The sequence below is a fragment of the Nelumbo lutea genome, chromosome 2 (assembly GCF_056320005.1).
Source record: "Nelumbo lutea isolate HS-2025 chromosome 2, American lotus-T2T, whole genome shotgun sequence".
NCBI classification, from domain to species: domain Eukaryota; kingdom Viridiplantae; phylum Streptophyta; class Magnoliopsida; order Proteales; family Nelumbonaceae; genus Nelumbo; species Nelumbo lutea.
This window is the reverse complement of record NC_142685.1, coordinates 28,558,509-28,579,939: the sequence shown is the minus strand read 5'-3', so window position 1 is coordinate 28,579,939 and position 21,431 is coordinate 28,558,509. Positions and strand designations below refer to the sequence as shown.

The window sequence follows — 21,431 nt, the reverse complement described above, 5'->3', positions numbered from 1 at the left end:
ATTTGCTCCTAGGAAATGATAGGTTTTGGTATTGACAAGAATTCACTGTGCACAGGTTGCCAGACCTGTGTGCTCATGGTCCTTCTAGCCTTTCCTCCCATTCCCTTGAGGATGGCTTGTACTTTTATCTGGGTGATCTCCAACCTAAATCTTTGACCTTGTTGTTGATTAATGTTAGAATGCTCGGGTCAGGGGTATTTTAGTCATTCTAGTGTATCTTATTGAAAGTGAAATGTCTATTGTATCTGAGTTTAAGTTATGTGTCCCAACTTATATGAGGGACAAAATTGTCTTTCTTGTAACTCAAGTTTTTCATGAATAAAAGTCAAGTGGGTCGGCTAGGAGAGGGATGTTTTGTACATCCTCTCTTCTAGTCTGGCCGAATACTTTTCTCCTCTCCTTCTTCTTCTTTCTCTTTTCTTTCTTCTTTCTTCTTCTCTACTTTGACCTAGAAACAACTAGGGTTTATTCACATGGTATCAAAGCATTAAGGTCTGGTGTTCATTTTTTTTCTTGCTGTTGTCTTCTCTGGGTTCGCCGCCAGCTTCACAGTAGGTTTCTTCATCCTACAGTTGATCTGATTGAAGACTCGATAAAGGGCTGAAAAGGAGTTGTCGTTTTGAGGGCCTAGAGGTGAGAATGCCTCTGGCCGGTGCTGCGGTGGTCATTGAAGTGGTATACTAGACCCTCTATTCAGTGTACGAAGAGGGCTGGTCGTATACAGGTATGGACACTGCTGTCGTGTGTTCAGAAATGGACTGTGAATGCTGATTTTTTTGTGTGCATCGAAAGTTAGTTGTTGTGGTGCTGGGTGAAACTGATACACATATCAGTCATGTTTTTTTTGGGTTTTCTTGCTCACATGTGTGCTGAAAGAAGAGTGGTAGACTGCTGATGTCCACGACAGCAGTGGTGTGGTGTTGATTGTGTTGTGGTGGCTGGCATATCTATGTTTTTAAATGCTTAAAAGTGAACCCCTAGACCTTGTGTGTAATCAGTTCTGCAGTTTGCAGAACAAGTGTTCGATGAAATGACTGAGTAATTTCAGTAGTGGTGTGTTGGTGGTAAATGGTCCTGCAGTGTGCAGTCCAAGTGTTTGATGTGTTGACTGAATGATTTCAGCTTTAGAGTGTAGTGTGTAATGTGCAGTTGAAGAAAGTGGATTGGTGGTATTGTAAGTGAGATAAGTCTTGTGACAAGTGTGAGATTGTGGTGTATATTCAAAAGAGACATAATTGAGATGGCTTCAACTGTAGTTGGGAATGACAACAAAACAGGCATCATGCTCTCTTTAGATTATCTAAGTGTTCAAATGACATCCATCAAGTTGAATGGTGAGAATTATATACCATGGGAAAAATCTATGGAGGTGTTCTTGAAGGCCAAGAGGAAAGTAAAACATGTGAGGGAAGAGAAACCTTCCTCTGATTCTCCTGGGTTCAGTGATTGGGAACAAGATGATGCAGAGATAATGACATGGCTTTGGAACAGCATGAAACCAAAGATTAGTGTGAACTTCATGTTCCTAGATACAGCCAAAGAGATCTGGGATCATGCTAAAAAGTTGTACTCTGGACAAGACAACACAACTAGGGTATATCAGTTATACCAAGAGTACTTCAATTTGAAGCAAGGAAGTCAAAGCTTCGAAGAGTATTATGCAAGTTTGAGAAACATCTGCAATGAGCTAAATGTGTATCACCCTCTAACATCAGATGTCCAGATCCAACAACAGCAACGTGAACAGCTTGATGTGACTAGGTTTCTTGTGGGCTTGAAGGCTGAGTATGAGCCTGTCAGAGCACGGATATTGGGGGGATCAACTCTCCCCTCACTTGAAGAAGTTTTTGCCTGTCTTAAGAGGACATTCATTGAGTCAGTGGAACATTCTTCATTCTCTGATAGATCTGGTTTGGTAGTGATTAGAGGGAGTAGTCGTGGAAGTAGAAGTGGTGGTGGCAGCAGTGGTCCTCCAAGCAACCGTGGTGGACACATGTTTAACTGGGCCAGTGGCCAGACTGAAGGCCGTGGAAAAGGAAGGGGTAATGCTCAGAGAAAATGTACACATTGTGGCTTAGAGGGGCACGCAGTTAATTTCTGCTATCATTTGCATGGTCCACCTAACACTTGGGCTAACCATGTTACATCTAAGAGTAGTAGCACAATTACTGAAAGCCAGCAAACTGCACCAACCCCCTCCACACCCACTTGTGCTTCCGGGCAAGAAATGGTGAGTGTACCATGGGCAATATATGAGTAGTTCCTTCAAACATCTCAGCAGAACATAGCTACACTTGCCCATTCAGGTATGACTTGTTTAGCTTCCAAAGCCTCACCCTGAATCATTGATTCTGGCACCTCAAACCAAATGTTTGGGACTCCTGATGTATTTTCTTCCCTTTCTCACACCTCCACATCTCAGACAGTTACACTTGCTAATGGTTCTACATCTCCTATTTGTGGTGTCGGTGATGTTGATCTCTCTTCATTGTCTTTAGCATCTGTTTTATATGTTCCTAAGCCCCCTTTTAACCTTATGTCTGTTAGTAGATTAACCAAGTCCCTTAATTGTTCTGTAACCTTCTATCCTTCTTGTGTGTTTCAGGATCTCAAGACGGGGACGAAGATTGGTGGAGGGCATGAAGTCGGTGGTTTGTATTACCTTGATGGTGGTGGCCCTCCAGTGGCTTTTCAGTAGTCTCTTACTCCTCTCCAATGGCACTGTAGGCTTGGTCATCCATCTCTCAAGGCTTTGAAGCTGCTAGTTCCTTCCTTGAGTCATCTTTCATCATTATATTGTGAGTCATGTCAGTTGGGAAAACATCATCGAGTCTCATTTAGTCTAAGAATTGATAGTCGTGTCTCAAGTCCTTTTGCTTCAGTTCATTCTGATGTATGGGGTCCAGTTAAAGTTGTGTCATACGATGGGTTTAAGTATTTTGTAATCTTTGTTGATGACTTTTCAAGGATGACATGGATCTATCTTATGAAAGACAGTAGTGAATTGTTGTTTATTTTTCAGAAATTTCATGCTAAAATACGCACTCAGTTTGGTGTTAATATGAAAATATTTCGCTCCGATAATGCCAAAGAATACATCTCCTCATCATTTCAGCAATACCTAGAACATCATGGAATAATTCATCAAACTTCTTGTGCCTACACCCCACAACAAAACGGTGTAGTTGAACGGAAAAATAGACATCTTCTTGAAACTGCTCGGTCCTTGATGATCAATATGCATGTCCCAAAGCACTTTTGGAGTGATGCTATTCTTACATCTTGTTTTTTGATAAATCGGATGCCCATGTCAATCCTTGGAAGTCAATCCCCTTTCTCCGTGTTGTTCCCCACTTTGCCTCCCTTTCCTCTCACCCCAAGAGTCTTTGGTTGTGTTTGTTTTGCTCAACACTTGGGACCTGGAGTAGACAAACTATATGCTCGGGCTACAAAGTGTATTTTTCTTGGCTACTCAAGGACTCAGAAAGGGTACAAGTGTTATAACCCTAGGTTTCATAAATCGTTTGTGTGCCCGGATGTCACCTTCTTCGAATCAGCTCCTTTTTTCTCCAATGTCGGGGTCTCTTCTTCTCCCTCTGTGGTTCCTCTTCCTGTTCCAGTTGTGGACCCCCTTCCCGTAGCTCCCACTCCTACTGCAGATGCACATCATATGCCGGTTACCACAGAGAGGCCGCCAATTACTCAAGTGTATACTCGCAGAAGTGCTCCGGCTCCTCCTCCACTTCAGCACCCGTCGACAGATCCTGCTACTGCTCCTTCTCCCTCAGATCTTCATCTCCCTATTGCTTTGCGGAAAGGTAAACGTACTTGTACTTCTCATCCCATTTCAGACTATGTTTCCACTACTCACCTTTCTGCTTCCTATTGCAAGTTTCTATCATTACTTTTTTTGGTTCCCATTCCCAAGACTGTACAGGAAGCCCTTGCCTCTCCAAGGTGGCGACAAGCCATGGAAGAAGAACTCTATGCTTTACAACATAATCATACGTGGGAACTCACCACCCTTCCTCCTGGTAAGCACACTGTTGGGTGTAAATGGGTCTATACAGTGAAGCATCTTCCTGATAACAGTGTGGAACGATTGAAGGCACGGTTAATGGCCAAGGGCTATTCTCAGTTATATGGTGTGGACTATATGGAGACATTCTCTCCTGTGGCTAAAATTGGTTCAGTTCGGGTGTTGATCTCATTGGCTACTATGTATGATTGGCCTCTCCTACAACTTGACATCAAAAATGCCTTCCTACATGGTGATCTTGTTGAGGAGGTGTATATGGAGCAACCACCAGGGTTTGTTGCTCAGGGGGAGGCTGGTAAGGTGTGCAGGCTCAAAAATGCAATCTATGGACTGAAACAATCTCCTCGTGCATGGTTCGGTAGGTTCAGTGTGAAGTGGTGAAGGCCTTTGGGATGAAACAGTGTCAGGTTGATCATTCTGTGTTTAACTATAACTCGAAAGATGGAAAAATCTTGCTAGTCGTGTATGTGGATGATATTGTCATAACTGGAAGTGACAGCAATGGAATTGACAGGCTGAAAAAATTCTTACAGGACCACTTCAATACGAAAGATCTAGGGAAGCTAAAGTATTTCTTTGGAATAGAAGTTGCGAGGTCAAAACAGGGGATCGACCTATGTCAGAGGAAATATGTTCTTGATCTACTTGAAGAAACAAGGTTGTTAGGTGCTAAACTAGCAGAGACTCCTATGGAACTCAATGCCAAGTTAAGTGTGGATATAGGTGAAGAGTTTGATGATCCTGGAAGATACAAAAGGTTGGTGGGAAAGTTGAACTACCTGACCATTACCCGACCAGATATATCATTTGTTGTGAGTGTGGCGAGTCAGTTTATGCAACATCCCTGGGTTCCTCACTGGGAAGCTATTCTGAGAATTGTTAGGTACCTAAAGGGTGCTCTAGGTCATGGTTTGTTATACCAAAAAAGAGGACCTCTTGAGATAGTACGGTACACAGATGCTGATTAGGCTGGCTCTATATCAAACAGAAGATCAACCACAGGGTATTGTACCTTCCTGGGTGGCAATTTTGTAACTTGGAAGAGCAAGAAGCAAACAGTGGTGGCAAGAAGTAGTGCGAAAGCAGAGTACAGGGCTATGGCCCATACCACATGTGAACTAGTATGGCTGAAGAACCTACTACAGGAGATGGGTTTCTCAATTGACAAACCCATGAAACTATATTGTGATAACCAAGCTGTTGTTCACATCTCATCCAATCCTGTCTTCCATGAAAGAACTAAACATATTGAGGTGGATTGTCACTTTGTGAGAGAGAGAAAGTGATAAGTGGGGTAATAACTACATCTCATGTGAGCTCAGGAAATCAGTGGACAGATATCTTCACAAAAGGATTGTCTCGGGGAAGAATAGATTACATTTGTAACAAGCTGGGACTATATGATATATACTCTCCAGCTTGAGGGGGAGTGTTAGCATGCTCGAGTCAGGGGTATTTTGGTCATTCTGGTGTATCTTATTGAAAGTGAAATGTCTATTGTATCTGAGTTTAAGTTATGTGTCCCATCTTCTATGATGGACAAAATTGTCTTTCTTGTAATTCAAGTTTTTCATGAATAAAAGTCAAGTGGGTTGGCTAGGAGAGGGATGTTTTGTACATCCTCTCTTTTAGTCTGGCCGAATACTTTTCTCCTCTCCTTCTTCTTCTTTCTCTTTTCTTTCTTCTTTCTTCTTCTCTACTTTGACCTAGAAACAACTAGGGTTTATTCACAATTAAAATATAAAATAAAATAAAACCATGTAACATTTTACATATAAGCATTGGCCCTTTCTTTTAAAGTCTTGGTACAAATCTCATCCTTATAAACAGAGGAGAGAAAGAGTTGTGTTATTCTCAGAAGAAGGAAAACTAAATGTCATATATATAGGAGTGACCAAATCCTCCCTGTCTGGTCGTCTTCTTTTGATAGTTGTCTTGGGGGAAAACAAATAATTACCCAAATTCATAATTGATTTATTGCATAAAAATTGGATAGAAGGCATTATAGTCTCATGTTTATTCACTGCCATGTTACTAGAATACAAGTTTTTTTTATCAGCAAATAATACTTTTATTAATAACAGAGAAATATTGAATTACAATAGTTATAGGTTGCAGTACTGCGTTAACCCGATCTACAAACACATACAAACAGTTACAGTTCTGCCCAGTACAAGGTAGAACTATTTGCCCCCCTGTTTTGCTAGGGTATCCGCCAACCCATTTGCAGTCCTTTTGGCCCAACCAAACTGAGAGTTGAACCTCCTTGCAAGTATGTCAATTTCTTTGTAGATAAATTTGAGCTTCCAAGGTGCTGATTTGGTGTTTTTAGCCCAAGAAATGACCAGTAGTGAGTCTCCTATTTCTAAATCTGTTGTTCCAATCTGCTCAGCCATCTTTAAACCTTGAAGTAGAGCCAGAGATTCAGCCTGTATTGAGTCACCAATACCTATTGGACCTGACAAGAGTGCCACAACTTCCCCTAGATGATTTCTAATCACACCCCCTATACCTGCCCTTCCCAGGTTACCAAAGGAACTCTGCTCTCACAATTTCTTTGGGTACATCTGTTTGTGCTACTTCAGTCCAGTTTCTTAGAATGTCATTCGTGGAGAAGTTTTTGAATAGTTCCAATGGTCATCACCCAATGTGCAGTTCTGATTCTTATGGCTTCAATGACTTCCACCTTTGATTTACTTTTTCCAGAGAAGAGTCTTTGGTTTCTTTCCTCACATATAGTCCATACTACAGCAGCTCTTGCTGAATTCCATAAGCATTTTCCTCTTTTCTTCTGTTGCCTCAGGAAGGAGGGGCTGAATAGCTTTACCACATCCTGTGGGGGAGCCCATTTGCATCCAAAGAGAGAGCACACAATTTCCCAAATACAAGAAACAAAAGAGCAGGACAAGAGTAAGTGGAGTAGGGTTTCACCACAATCCTTACAAATGACACACACATGAGGAGAGAGGCATTTGTTTGGCCTTCTTTTCTTTAGCACATCACAAGTGTTTACCTTCCCTACGAACACTTCCCAATAGAAGGTTTGTACTTGAGGAGGAATCGGTTTACACCAGATTTCTCCCACTGGGAAGTTCACCCCCAAAGGATCAGAGTGAGTGAGCAAACAGAAGAAAGAGGCACAAGAGAATAAACCATCAAGAGTTGGGGGCCAAACTCTACTATCAGTTGTAATTTGGTCTAAGTAGACCTTCTCTAGGGTTGAGATCAAAAGCAACGGGGACTCACATTCATTTTCCCTAAGCCCCCTTCTGAAGCCAAGGTCCCAAGAGATACTCGAGTCTGAAAGCATGCCAACCCTAGCAACAGATTTGTTTTTAAGGTTTGACAAAGAGTATAGGTCCGGCAATTTAACCTTAAAAGGCAAATCCCCAACCCATAGGTCTTCCCAAATAAAACTTTATTGCCACACCCAACACCAAAACGGATAAAGTGAAGAAAGGTTGGTAGTACCTAAAAGATTGCCCTCTAGGGGGAATTTGGAGCCGCATTGGAGGCTAGTTTTGCATCCCAGCTGTTTTCTACTTCACCATGAATGCTTTTAATGACCCTGTGCCACAACCTATCTTCTTCACAAGGGAATCTCCGCAGCCATTCCCCTAGGAGGGCCGTATTTTTCTTTAAAATGTTCCCAATACCTAGGCCACCTTGCTCCTTAGGTTTACAAACTTGTTCCCACTTCACTAAATGATCCCTCTTTTCATAGCCAGGTTCCCACAAAAAGTCCCTCATTATCTTCTCCAACTTCCTTTCTATTTTCACCGGGATCTTAAAGGTGGAGAGGAAATAGGTGGGCAGATTTGCTAGGGTGGATTTTATCAAAGTGATTCTTCCCCCCAAGGAAATATTTCTCTTCCACATTGCCAACTTCTTTGTGAATCTCTATAAAACTGGCTTCCAAAAGCTTTCAGCTTTCGGGCTTCCCCCCAAGGGCATACCTAGGTATTCTAGAGGCCATCTTTTCACTTCACAACCTAGAAAATTTGCCATGGCTTGGATGCCCCCCTCTCCTAGGTTTATTCCAACTACACAGCTTTTTCCCCAATTCACTTATAGTTTGGAGGCTTGTTGAAACTTATCCACCAAATTTTTCAGATTCCTCAAACTAGATTCATTACAACTCTCATAGAAAATGATTGTATCATCAGCAAATTGCAAGTGAGACACCACCACCTCTGAACTACCAATCCTCCAACCTTTAAACTGATTTTCTTGGCCAGCCTTGATGATTTGTCTACTCAAAACCTCAGCAACAAAGGTAAATAAGAATGGGGGTAAGGGATCACCCTGTTTTAGTCCTCTTTTAACCGGAAAGAAGTCCTTTGCTACCCCATTTAAAAGGATAGAAAAATGTGTCAAGCTAATACATCCTTTGATCCACAGTCTCTGATCTTTCACCTAAACCCATCTTTTCCATGAGATTCAATAGGAAAGACCAATCCACCATATCATAAGCTTTTTTTAGGTCCAATTTACAAATCAAACATTTGCCACCTTGTTTTTTCTTAGCTGCCACACATTCATTTGCCACTAAGATTTGATCCACTATTTGTCTCCCTTCTACAAAAGCTCCTTGGTTCTGAGAAATAACAAAGGGCAAGACAGTCTTCAACCGACCAGCCAAAACTTTAGCAATGATCTTATACATGCTACCCACAAGACTTATCGGTCTGTAATCCTTGGGGGTTTTGGCCTCTCTCTTTTTTTGGCACTAGAGCAATAAAAGTTGCATTTGCTCCTAGAGAGAATTTCCCTTTTTGATGGAACTCAACAAAGACATCCATTAAATCATCTTTCAAGATTTCCCAACTATCTTGATAGAAAGCCATTGAGAAACCATCCGGCCCCGGAGCTTTAGATCTACCCATCGAGAAAATTGCTTCATGGACCTCCTCTACACTGAAGGCTCTTTCTAAGAAGGCAGCTTTGGATTCTAGCACTCTACCCCACTGTAATTATCCCAAACCCATATTGCTTTCAACAGAGGAGGCGAGGATTGACTTGAAATGATCCACAAAGCACCTTTCAATTTCCTCCTTTGAGTTTATTACTCTTCCCTCCACCTTCATACTGGAGATTTGGTTTTTACTTCTTCTCCCATTTGCTAGGGAGTCGAAAAATCCGGTGTTTCCATCCCCCTCCAGAAGCCATTTACACCTTGATTTTTGTCACCAAAAAATTTCTTCCTTCCTCAAGATCTCCTCTAGTTGCACTTTTAAGTTCCACCTTTCAACTCTGTCCTTCGTCCCGCACTCTTTACGGGCCTCCTTTTGGTCCAATTCCTCTATTTTCCTGGCTAATTCCTCCTTTATGACCTCGAGTTTTCCAAATTCTTCTATGTTCCATTCCTTGACCTTTTCCTTCAATCTTTTCAACTTTTTGAGAATCCCACCACTTTCGTTCTAGCCCTTATTCCACCTTCTGACCACCAATCTTTTACCTTTTGCAGAAAGTTTGAAACTTCCAACCACATATTCTCAAATCTAAAAGGTGTAGGGCCTCTAATAAGGTTTTCTTGGTAAAGACTTAGGGGCAATGGTCCAAGGTTACTCTAGGAAGGGCTTTCAATGTTAAGTTCCCCCATAACTCCTCCCAATCAATGGAGAAAAGGAACCTATCCAGCTTTGAGCACGCTTGACTTTCCTGAAGATTTGACCAGGTGAAAAAGGCTCGTAACAAGGTAGGTTCTCTTGGTTCTAGTGACTCAATCAAGGAGTTGAAGTGTCTCATAGTTGTTGTTATGGACTGATTGGGGTTGTTTGTCTCATTTGTGTACCTTATCACATTGAAATCCCCTCCCAGACACCACGGACCCTCCCGAAGGCCCCTAACTGCAGCTAGCTCTCCCCAGAAGGTGTCCCTCTCTCTATATGAGTTCGGGCCATACACATTGGTTAGCACCCAATCCCTTCCATCACGCATCCTCTTGGCTTTTATCGATACTGAGTATTGTCCTATCAACTCCTCCTGACAATCAATTTCCTCATTCTTTCAAATTGAAAGGATACCACCCGAGGCACTCCAAAATGGGGCAAAATACCAACTTAGACCCCTGCTACGCTAGGTACTTCTTATCCATCTTCCATCCAAATCCAAAAGTTTTGTTTCCTAGAGCATGACTATTACCGGTCTCTCAATTCTTATCACATTCCTAATGATTCTCCTCTTCTTGCACTCCCTAACCCTCTTACATTCCAACAAAGAATCTTTATTCCACTTTTTTTGTTTACACCCTTTCCTATTTCCAAGTCCTAGTCTCCTCTCTTTTTCTCCCTCTTTCTATTTACTGTCTTCTCATAGGACACTCCACAGGCTAGCTTTTCCACCTCATTCATTCTCCTTTTTCTTTTTTTATCATCTCCTGCCTCCTTTCTACGATAGACCTTTCCTTTGGTGAATTTTCCTCTAGCTTCTTTTTGTTCCTACCCTTTTAGTTTGGGTGGTTCTCTACAATCATCTTCTTTCTCATCTAACACACCAAGTTCCTTCCCCTTCTCTTCTGTGCCTACAATAGTTCCATTTCCCCCTTCTTCGTTCACAAATTCCTTCTCTTAAGCCACATTCAGGATTACTTCCCTCTCCCAGTCTTTTTCTCCTCCCCCATCTTCTTTTCTTGCCACACAAGGGTTATTATCCGCCACCGGTGAGGTTTCAACAGCTGGATCTACAAAAACCAAAGGTCGAGGATTACTACAAGGACCAATATCAATTGAATTTTGAAAGTAAAGAGGGGAGGAAGAAAGGATGGTAGTGAGAGGAAAGGGGGAAGAAACTCCTTGATCCTGATCTTGATTTCCATCAACCACTCCAAGTACAATCCCTGATGGTTCGAGTTCAGGTTCAGTAACCACCTGTAAAGCTAGGGGGAGTTGTTCCTCAAGTGGTTCCACGTTTGGCTTGTAGTGGAAATCCATCTTCACAAAACCGCTACCCTATCTTTGTTCTTGACTTGGTTTCTACTTTCTCCTCTCTCTAAGAATCATCTAAAGGCCTTCCACTTTCCACAGTAGAGTCACTATCTCTCAATTCCTATAGTTCTAGAACTTCCATACTAGCTTCTTCACTAAAGAGGAGTTCAATTCCAAAGACCTCGAGGTCTGTGAAATTATAGGCCTTTGTTGAGTCAAGGCTACCTATACTCAATGGATGATTCACTTCATCCTCTTCCACATCTCTCAAATCCTCCTAGTCGGAGTCATCTTCAAAGTTCCCTTGCAAGTCCCTATTGTACCAAGGGTTCAGCTTTTCAGGGATCGTGGAGTTCTCTTTGGTTGTCATCCTCCACTGTAGTTTCTTTCCTTACACGGATGAGGTGCCTTCTGCCTGAGAAAGAGTGGGGGATACCTTTGTTTGTTGTACCCATTTGGGGGAGAGAAGAGCAAAGAGAGATCAAGGGGGACGATGATAGACCACGATTATCATCTCCCACAAGAGCAAAGGACCTTTGTGCATAAGTTTCTAAAGAGTCACGCGCCCCATCTTTATTAGCATGAACCAGATTAAACTTTTGGATCGGCTTAAGTAAACCCAAATCAGACTTTCCATTTTCCTTTGTAAAATAGGCACGAGATAGCCTACTTTTCGATCGGAGCACCTCAGCATAGAATTTCCTTTGGGCCATTGGATCCCATTCAAATTTTTTCAAAAAGTCTCCCTTAAATGGAAAAGAGTCCTCCTTTAGGCTATTACTCGACTTTTCATCTTCCATAAACTCCTGGTCGACTTGACCTTTTGGGCGGTCCACCCAACTCTTGCCAATGTGGCCTCCAACAGTCCACGTCAACGTCTTCTTCTTCCTCTGAATTGTTCCACAAACTTACTTCGACTTTCGACGCCGACCACACCATTCTCCAATAGTCATAGCAAAGATGTCCAAAGTTCTTGGAATTTTTTCCAATCTTACTCCTACCACTTTGAGTTTTGCCACTTGAAGATTTTGCACGCAAAACCCTTCCAATACACCACCACAAACCACTGCTATCTTGTGGAAGATGTATTCCTGCCAGATGTTAAAAGGTAATCCCATAATCTTGATAATTATGGTCTTATGAGAGATGTTCAATTCATTGCATGAGGGCAACCAATTTTCCGCTGCAATCTAGCCAAGTTTGGTTTCTAGGATTCTGCTCTCAGTTTGAAATTCTGCCATGTCAAGTATTGCTTTACTTTTGTCAAACGGGATAAGGGTGATTTTCTCTTTTAGTTGAAGCATCTCCAACAAGATTTGCAATAATTCTTTCCAATCCTCAACCTTTGTTTTTACTTTCACGACTTTCCTCTTAACCCAATCCACGCTTCTTCCATCCCACATTATTTTCGAACTGGTATCTATTGAGAGCATTGTTGTGGGAGTAATCTTGTTAGTTTGCTTTGAATGGTTTCTTTTCCCAGTTAAACTCTCATTTACCTCCCTTGATTGTTGTTCTTTCCTCGGAGTTTGATCTTCAGTATTCAAGAGCTCCCATTTTTTTCTGGTTGAACTCATCAAGTGCACCTACGATCATCTCCCCCCCTGTTTAGCTTGTCCCTCCGATAGGCATACTAACTGTTTTCTCCCTTTGCCAAAGAACTCTGTTAATAAAAGAAACCCTCCATTTCTATTCCTTCTATTTTAGTTGAAGCATCTCCAGCAAGATTTGCAATAATTCTTTCCAATCCTCAACCTTTGTTTTTACTTTCACGACTTTCCTCTTAACCCAATCCATGCTTCTTCCATCCCACATTATTTTTGAACTGGTATCTATTGAGAGCATTGTTGTGGGAGTAATCTTGTTAGTTTGCTTTGAATGGTTTGTTTTCCTAGTTAAACTCTCATTTACCTTCCTTGATTGTTGTTCTTTCCTCGGAGTTTGATCTTCAGTATTCAAGAGCTCCCTTTTTTTCTGGTTGAACTCATCAAGTGCACCTATGATCATCTCCCCCCCCCCCTGTTTAGCTTGTCCCTCCGATAGGCATACTAATTGTTTTCTCCCTTTGCCAAAGAACTCTGTTAATAAAAGAAACCCTCCATTTCTATTCCTTCTATTTTCTATTGTAAATCTCTTCCCATTGTTTGTCATTTCATTTCCCCATCCTTGTATTCCTTCTACAAATAGTAGACCATCTATGAAACCTTTAAACAAGTCTACCACTTTTGAGTCCATAATAACCGTTGCTCGTCGGTCTTCCCTTATTTTCATAAGCTTCTTCCCTTAGTTTGTTATTTTCTCCATAAGGATCTTCTTCTTCTCCAGCTGAAGTACTCTTCTCCATTTTGTCGCCTGAACAAAGCTCTCCATTCTCTTATCATGAAAATAACATAACTCCCTTAATTTCTTTTGCTAGAATACAAGTTCAATATATTTATCTTCAAGGTTGTTTCAATTGGTTTGGATCGAAGGATTAAAACCTTAATGAAAAAGCTTGAGATTTTGAGATTTTGTTCTGATTTTGAAAGTTACCAAAACAAAATATATGGAGAACATATTCTCTAATCTTGAGATAATTGGAGAGAAATAGGAGAAATTTTAGTTAATTAGATGAGACACGGCTAAAAGAGGTAAAGATGAAAACAACACAGAGGAAGAAGAAAACAATTCAAAAGGTATACCCATTTTATTAGGTTTGATGTGGGTTGTGGGTGGACCTATTCATGGGTTGGGCTTGGGCCGGGCTTTTACTCTTCATTAACAGAATTTTTGCAGGCCCGAGCCCGGCCCCAACCAACGGGCCTACAACTTGGGCCCAAGCCCAGCCCACATAAAAAGCCCGAAGTCTAGCCCCAAGCCCGGCCCTCATAAAAAGACTGAAGCCCGGGCCCGAGCCCGAAGCCCGACCTAACAAAATGATTGATTTTTTGGTGGCACCGGTGCCTGAGTTCATCGGTGCAGCCTTCATAGTCTTATTCGAGGAGACAATATGGAGCTTGGGTGTGATTCTGATACCGGTGAACCAACAGAGATGCTATGGTGAACCAACAGAGATGCTAACTCCAAAAGGCTCTAAACATTTCATGGATGAGATGGGAGAGAGTAGTGGTCACCGCCGGAAAATGAGAGACAGAGAGAGGAAGATAACGAGAGAGAGAGAGAGGGGAGGGTCATGGTCACCGCCGGAGATAGAGAGGACCTAGTTCGTTGGTGGCGTCGGTGCCTGAGTTCGCCTCTGAGAGTGAGAACGATGCCTAAGTTCGCTAGTGCTTGAGACTGAGAGTGAGAATGAGAAATAGAACGATAAAAAGAGGGAAACTAGGAAAAGGTTAGTCGAGTTAGGGATTTAGGGTTTAGAAACTAGAAAAAGTCGGGCCGGGCTTTTTTGACAAATCCCGAGCCCGGCCCAAAAAATAATAGAGCCAGGCTTTTAGGCCCCAGGTCAAGCCCAATGGCTAAAAATTATGTTCAAGCCCGTCTAAGGGCCGGGCTGGGCCGTCGGGCTACCCAGCCCATGAATAGGTCTAGTTGTGGGTCGAGTTCTTTTCTAGGAAAATCTTTGGATAGTTGACACTCCTCTTAGTTCCCTTTTCCAAGGCCTTTATTCAGTGCCTGACAAGTGTCAGCTAATCTCAAGATTTGTCACTTTCTCTTCCTTTGGTTTGAGTTGGTATTTTGGTTTTAGAAGGGGCCTAAGAAATTTTGAGTGTGAGCCCCTTATTCAATTGTTGGATAAACTCAAGTCTGCTTTCTTGGTTCGAGTTGTGGAGGACACTAGAGTCTAGTCTACTTCCCCTGATGGTATCTTTAGTTGCACCTTTTTTTCAATTCATTTTTGCAACCTTTAGAGGTTGGAAGGAATTTCCCGATGAAAGATATTTGGATACCACCAAACTACCAAAGTTTCAAGCACTATGCTGGGAGATTTTTCTTGGAAAGGTGAACACCTGTGACATGTTTCCAATAATAAGGCCGAATAAATGTCTTTCCCCACGTGTATTTCCTTTGCTTTGCAAATGGAGAATCCTTAACCCTTTTGGTTGCAGGTGGATAACTCCCTAGGAGATAGTGAGTCTCTTCAACCAAACTTCCTAAGGTAGCCAACAAAAAGGAGAACAATGTGGAAGACGATAAGAGCAGCAATGGTGTGGACTATTTGGGAGGAGAGGAATGCAAGAATATTTAATGAACAACACAGGTCAAAGGAGAATTTGGTAGAAATAATAAAAATAAAAATGGCTCATTGGACAAACCCTTGACATCTTCCAAAGGTTATAGTGACTGATATAATAAGGGCTTGGAATGAGATGGAACACTCCTCTAAAGAAAAGGAAAGAAGGTTGGTGGAATGGAAGCCCCCATCAAGGGATAGGGAGCTCTATGGGAAACCAAAGAATGGCAAGTATTGGTGGCATGTTTAGAGACCCTTCAGCTCCGTTTGATTTGTGGGAAGATTTGAGTGGGACGGAAAAAGATGGGATGGGATGGGATGGAATGGGGAAGTATAAAAATTTAACTTTTCCTTGTTTGGTTTTATTGGGATGGGATGGGATGGGAAAGTGCAAAAGGTGGCACTATTCACCTTCCTCCTTCGTTCGAGACGAACAGAGGCACATACCAAACAAACAGGAACTTCACGAGGACGATGAAGGTGAACAGTGTAAAAGGTGGCATTGCCTTGTTCCTGAACAGAGGCACATAAAGTGTAAAAGGTCGGTGAGAGTGCACATGTTTCAGGAACTTCACGAATAGGGACTAACTCAGCTTCACCGACGGTAATGACGATTACCTAGTTCATCCTTCTTCAAAACATGCGCACTCTCGCCAGAGGCACGGACCCCCTTCAGGAACTTCCGTTCGTCCTTCCTCAAAACAATCAACTTCAGGAACTTCACAAACAGAGGCACAGACCGAACGAATAGGAGCTTCACAAAGACGATGAAGGTGAACAGTGCCACTATTTAGGAAGGTGAATAGTGTAAAAAGTGGCACTACCTCGTTGGGCACGGAAAGTGTAAAAGGTTAGTGAGAGTGTGCATGTTTCAGGAACTTCACGAACAGGAACTACTCAACTTCGCCGACGATGATGACGATTCCCCAGTTCGTCCTTCTTCAAAACATGTGCACTCTCGCCAGAGGCACAAACCCCCTCTAGGAACTTCCGTTCGTCCTTCCTCAAAACAATCAACTTCAAGAACTTCACGAACATAGGCACGGACCGTTGAGCCCATCATAATCTGAAGAGGAAGAAGAGAGAAGACAAAGGGAGAGAAGACGAGTGAGAAGAGAGAAGAGAAACGATGGAGTTGCACTGAGAAAGGGAGAAAGGGAGAGAGACAAGGGGCAAAGAGAAGAGGAAAACGAACCCAGGGACAGAGATTTCCTAGTTTTTCCTCTGTTCATCGTCGATGGTAAGTGGTAATGGTGATTTCCAAGTTTTTCCACCGTGCGACCCCGATTCCATGATTTTGGGATCTGCCATCCCATGTCTTTCCCATCCCATCCCTCTTTTCCCTCAAACCAAATAAGAGAAAAAGGAATATTTTTGGAATATTCCCTTTTTCTCATCCCTATCCCACAAACCAAACGGAGCCTTCAAGTAAAGTCTTGGCCATGTACTCGAGACCTATGGGAGAAGGAGACTTACTAAAGGCTGAACTGATGGCACTGTTACAAGGCTTAAGATTTGTTAAGCAATCAAATTTTAGAAACCTGGAAATTGAAGGAGACTCAAATGTGATTATTTCTTGGATCACTTCTAGACATAAATGTACCTTGGATATATAGACAAGCCTTTAGGGAGATAGAAAGCCTGCAAGGGGACTTGATTGCTTCTTTTACTTGGACACACAGGACAGCTATTATAATTTTGTTTTTCAGCTATTATTATATCCTGTCTTCTTGGGTGAACGGTTACTCAGACTGCTGTAACTTTTTTCAACTATTACTATAATTAATCCTTCGTTGATAAAAAAAAAAAAAAAAAAGAAAGAAAGCATAGAGGAAGAATAATAGAAATGGAAAGGAAATTGGATAGATCAAAATGCTATTGGTTCTTTTTCCTTGAAACTTCAATCCGACTTCAAAATTCCACAGAAACCTCAGAAAAAATGTCGGTTCTTGTATGGATCTATCAAACAAGATAAATGAGGATTTACTGTATTAGCTTTTCTGACTCTTATTCATCTATGCTAAAATGAACTCCAAGGAATTTAATGATACTGCAGACAACTTGGCAAAATTGGGGATTAATCTGAAAGGAATGTATGGCACGTATTGCTTAAAAAATAATGTACAAGAGATTCTTTCTATGATAAAGAGTCCGTTTGGATAAATTAAATGTATATAAAGCCTGATAATCACCTCACCTTGGCAACATCCATTGAGAAAGCAGGACTTTAATGCATATATGAAAATGGAATAAAAACTCCATCACTCCAGCCTTCCCAGGAATTAAGAGTGCATATCATCAGGCCACTAATTGAAATTCCCAGCATGAATTCTTCCAACTCCATATTAACAGTTAGTTGAATAACTTTTATACAATCAAAACACATAGTAATCAGAGTGGCAAAGAAAGTCCAACACAAAGGGCAATGACAAATGATCAATGTTACTGATACCGATAATTATTCAAAGGATAGGTGTATCTTTTCTTTTCCTTTTGAAAGCATAAAAAAGGATAGGAGAGAATATACAAATCAGAACAGCATTTTATGAGATTAAATTTTGGTCAGCACTCAATTAAACAACTTCTGAGTTCTGACCACAAGAAAAAAAGTTCTATTTAGTGAAACTTTATAAGCTACAATAATTACATGGATGACACAATTCTATCACAAACAAAATTGATATAGATATAGACTCACCTCCAGATCTGAAAACTCAAACCAAGGACAACAATCAATGATCTCGCAGATAAAAACAACTGTATCGCGTACAAGGAATCCCGCATCTGGTTCCAGCATATCAGAAACCTTCATGAATTGGAGAACAGAATTATTCCATGTCTTTGTACAGATAGAGGACTCCTTCCACACAGTTTTTGCAGGGTTCTTTTGATTAACCACTGCCATCCTGTATCTGACCCAAAAATTCTTGTCTGGATCACTTCCAACTGATTGATCACTCTCCAGATATATACATATAGTGTCAAAAGACTCATACACACCTGCATTATAATCAACCAACATGGCATCAACTTGAGATAAAACTGTCATCATATAGGAAATCTACAACTGCATATTAAGCAATAAATAAATAATATCCATGTACCAATCCGAAGTTCACATCCACCAGCTTGAAAGAATTTGCTAAATATTTTTCGGGTTTCCATTATTTCCTTGAAGGATAAGAAATTCTCAACCTTCCATGTAAACGATCCTCTTTTCCCAACTCCATCAATTTGAGAACCTGCATTGTTTGACTCCATGTCTTGATCAGTGAAAACCTGCATTATTGATGTTTCCTTCAAGATAAGAACCTCTGCTGAGAACACGACAGTATCTTGAACAAGAAACCCAGAGTCCTGATCAAAGAGACTAGTAAGTGTGATAAACTCGCGCCAGCCCCAGTCCTTTGCAGCTTTGGAGTACCGGTTTTGTGACTCCTTTGTAACAGACTTCTCCTCCATCCTTTGATTCACAACTGATAACCTATGACTCACAAAACAACTCCAGTCGTTGGCAGTGTTTCGGGAATCTGTAACTTCAAGAAATACAGAAAGGTGGCAAGGTGGCTGAGACTGCCCTGATGCCATCAAGTAGAAATTCCATCAGTTCTCTTTCACTTTCACAGCCTATATATATATATATATATAATGAAGTGTTGCAAAATAGTTTTCAGTATGTGGGTGTGAACCCATCAACCTAATTTACATTCAACCCAATGCCCATAAAAAACCCAAAAAAATGAGAGGTAAAAAACAGAAGTTCCTTAAACAAAAGCTAAATCAAATGAAATGGAGTGGAAAAGATAGGTAGAAACCCTGAAATGCCCATTTAGTCTTACCTCTGGGATAAACAATGAGGCGACAATCCCGATTACCAATCTGAAACCTTCTGCTCTTGACACAAAGTCCTGTAATCTTCCTCTTCTTCAAAAGATCTTTCAACCTCGTGAAGTTTTCAATCCTCCAAGTGAACTTCCCCGAATGCCCATCAGACTTCCTTGCCCCACCGGTACTCCTCCCGCCAAGCAATCCCCCATTCTTGGAGAAGCTACTGAGCTCCTTAATCACATGGAAGGAGGCACTGAAAACAGCAGTATCATCAACAAGAAACCCCGTCTCCGACCCAATAAAATCCGCCATCTTCATATAATCATTCCACCCGAGACTAGTATTATCCCCACTCTTGTTGTCAGCTGCAAACCGGCCATAAGAATCCCTGTGCATGTGATTAAGCCCAGGCTTCTGATTCAGTACCGACATTCGAAACAAACACCAGCAACTCCGGTCGGGAATTAATGACTTCTCGGTGTCCTTACTCTCCAAGCACATCGATAGATACTCTACCCCATTGACTGAGCTTTGATAAACGCTAATCCGAAGGTTACATTCACCGGCAGGAAAAACAGGGCTCATTATCTTCTGGGTCTTGATCATCTCCTTGAACAAGCTGAAGTTATGCACCTTCCAAGTGAACTTCCCACTCAAAACATCCGAAATTGGACTTGTTATGACGACAGAGGACAACGAAGAAGATGAAGACTGTAACTCATTGTTATCGCGAGAAAAGGAGATTGATTCATTCAAGACCAGAATATCTGCGGTGATGAGAACAGAATCGTTATTGAAGAGGAACCCGGCCTTGGGATCCAAAATTGTGGAAGAAGGGGTGAAGTCGCACCAGCCGTGAGATTTCTTCTTGCTGGAGAAGCGGTGCCAAGAGTCTCTCTGAATGGACTTGGATTCGTCGAGATGATTAACGATGGAGAGGCGGTAGCTGGCGAAACAGTCCCATTTCGACGACGACGAACCGCGAGGATCCATGATTTGGAGATAGATAGAGAAGTAACCGGGAAGGGCTTGGGAGTCACCTTTGGGGTAGACGAGGAGCCGACAGTCGTAGCCGCCTACTTCGAAGTATCGGCTCCATAGTGCCCTAGCTTTCACCTTGGGGAAATTGGCGACCGTCCACCGGCAGACGGCCGAGTGATCTCCCCGGCGCTCGACGGTTACCGATTCTTGTCCGCCCCCTTCCCTGGACCCAACCGGCTCTTCCGCCGCTGTTATCGATACAGACACCGTCGTCTTCTCCGATGACGACGAAACCGCAGCAGAGTGTTGTGGTGGGTCAGAGACAACAGAGGTGGACGGTGATTGCATCGATGACGAAGCTGGTTCTGGTTGGCTCGCCTTCATCTTGGATAGAGAGAATAAGGGCGTCGGGGTGGTGGGGCACCGTTTCTGTAATTTGTATCTTTTCCTGCTCTGGTTTTTCTGTGATTTCTCCTCTCTCTGTTTCTCTATCTCTGGTTCCGATTATATATTTTTCCCGGTTTATTAGAGAGAAAGAAGAGAGAGAGAGGACTCTCTGTGTTGGTGTTGTTCGAATCGTGTGTCGTGTTAAATAGAACGAAACAGAGAGGAGACGATCAGACGAGATGTATGGAGGTGTGCTTATGGGGAAGCATAGTTAAGCTGCACACTCTGTTTCTTATTAATCATGGTAGGGGTGTGAATGGGTCGGGTTAAACGAAAAACCCGCGTTGGGTTATGATTCTTTGGCCCGAGTCGTATTTACATTTTTTTAGAGGAAGTGATATGATAGAATTTATAAATTAAAATTTTAACTTAAATTAATGATTTATAGATTTTCAAAATGTATTATAAAAAAATATAATTGAAAGGTTGTGGGGTTGGTATCGAGTTGAATCCTATAAAATTAGGGGCGGGTTTGTAAAAATTTATAATTCTTAATTGGGGTGGGTCGATTCATGTGAGATGTTAGAAGATTAGTTAGGGTTGAAATTGGATTTGGCCCTGCTCACACCATTTACATAATCATTTTCAGTCTTGCATTCGAATTACCTCATGATCAAAAAAGCATATAAGTATAGAAATATTCTCAATGCACGTTAGAAAAAGACTATGAAAATAAACAGTCTTGTGAGCACTGAATCCGATCTCATTAGGGTCAAGGTAAACGGGTTCCAAACCTGACCTGTTAACATCCTATTAGTATGATTTAGTTTAGGGATGTTAGTGGATTGGGTAGGGTTAGGTGATGAACATGCATTGACCCAACCCCTATTGGGTTGGACCGGGTCACTCTTGATCTGGTTTGGCACGGGTTTCAGTTCAGATGAACCACCAAACCCCACCCTATATTTTTGCAATATTGAAGCATATGTAATATAGGTTTGATTGAGTACAAGTGATCTATATATATGATTCAGATCGGGTTACGCGAATCGGACCCATGTCAGGGCCCGACCCATTTCGCCCTAGTTGTTTTTGAGAT

General features: G+C 41.8%; 1 protein-coding gene across 1 annotated transcript in view; it reads right to left on the bottom strand.

Annotated features, from left to right (window-relative positions):
- Positions 1–20,589, bottom strand: part of LOC148869470 (uncharacterized) — a 45,291-nt gene extending 24,702 nt beyond the window's left edge. The window contains exons 1-3 of the mRNA XM_088973738.1: positions 18,976–20,589; positions 18,241–18,714; positions 17,835–18,136 (exon numbers count right to left, since the gene is read on the bottom strand). Coding sequence (XP_088829864.1) covers positions 17,835–18,136; positions 18,241–18,714; positions 18,976–20,329 — 2,130 coding nt within the window. The 5' untranslated portion in view covers positions 20,330–20,589. The remainder of the gene's footprint in view (positions 1–17,834; positions 18,137–18,240; positions 18,715–18,975) is intronic.
- Between the last annotated feature and the right edge of the window lie 842 nt (positions 20,590–21,431).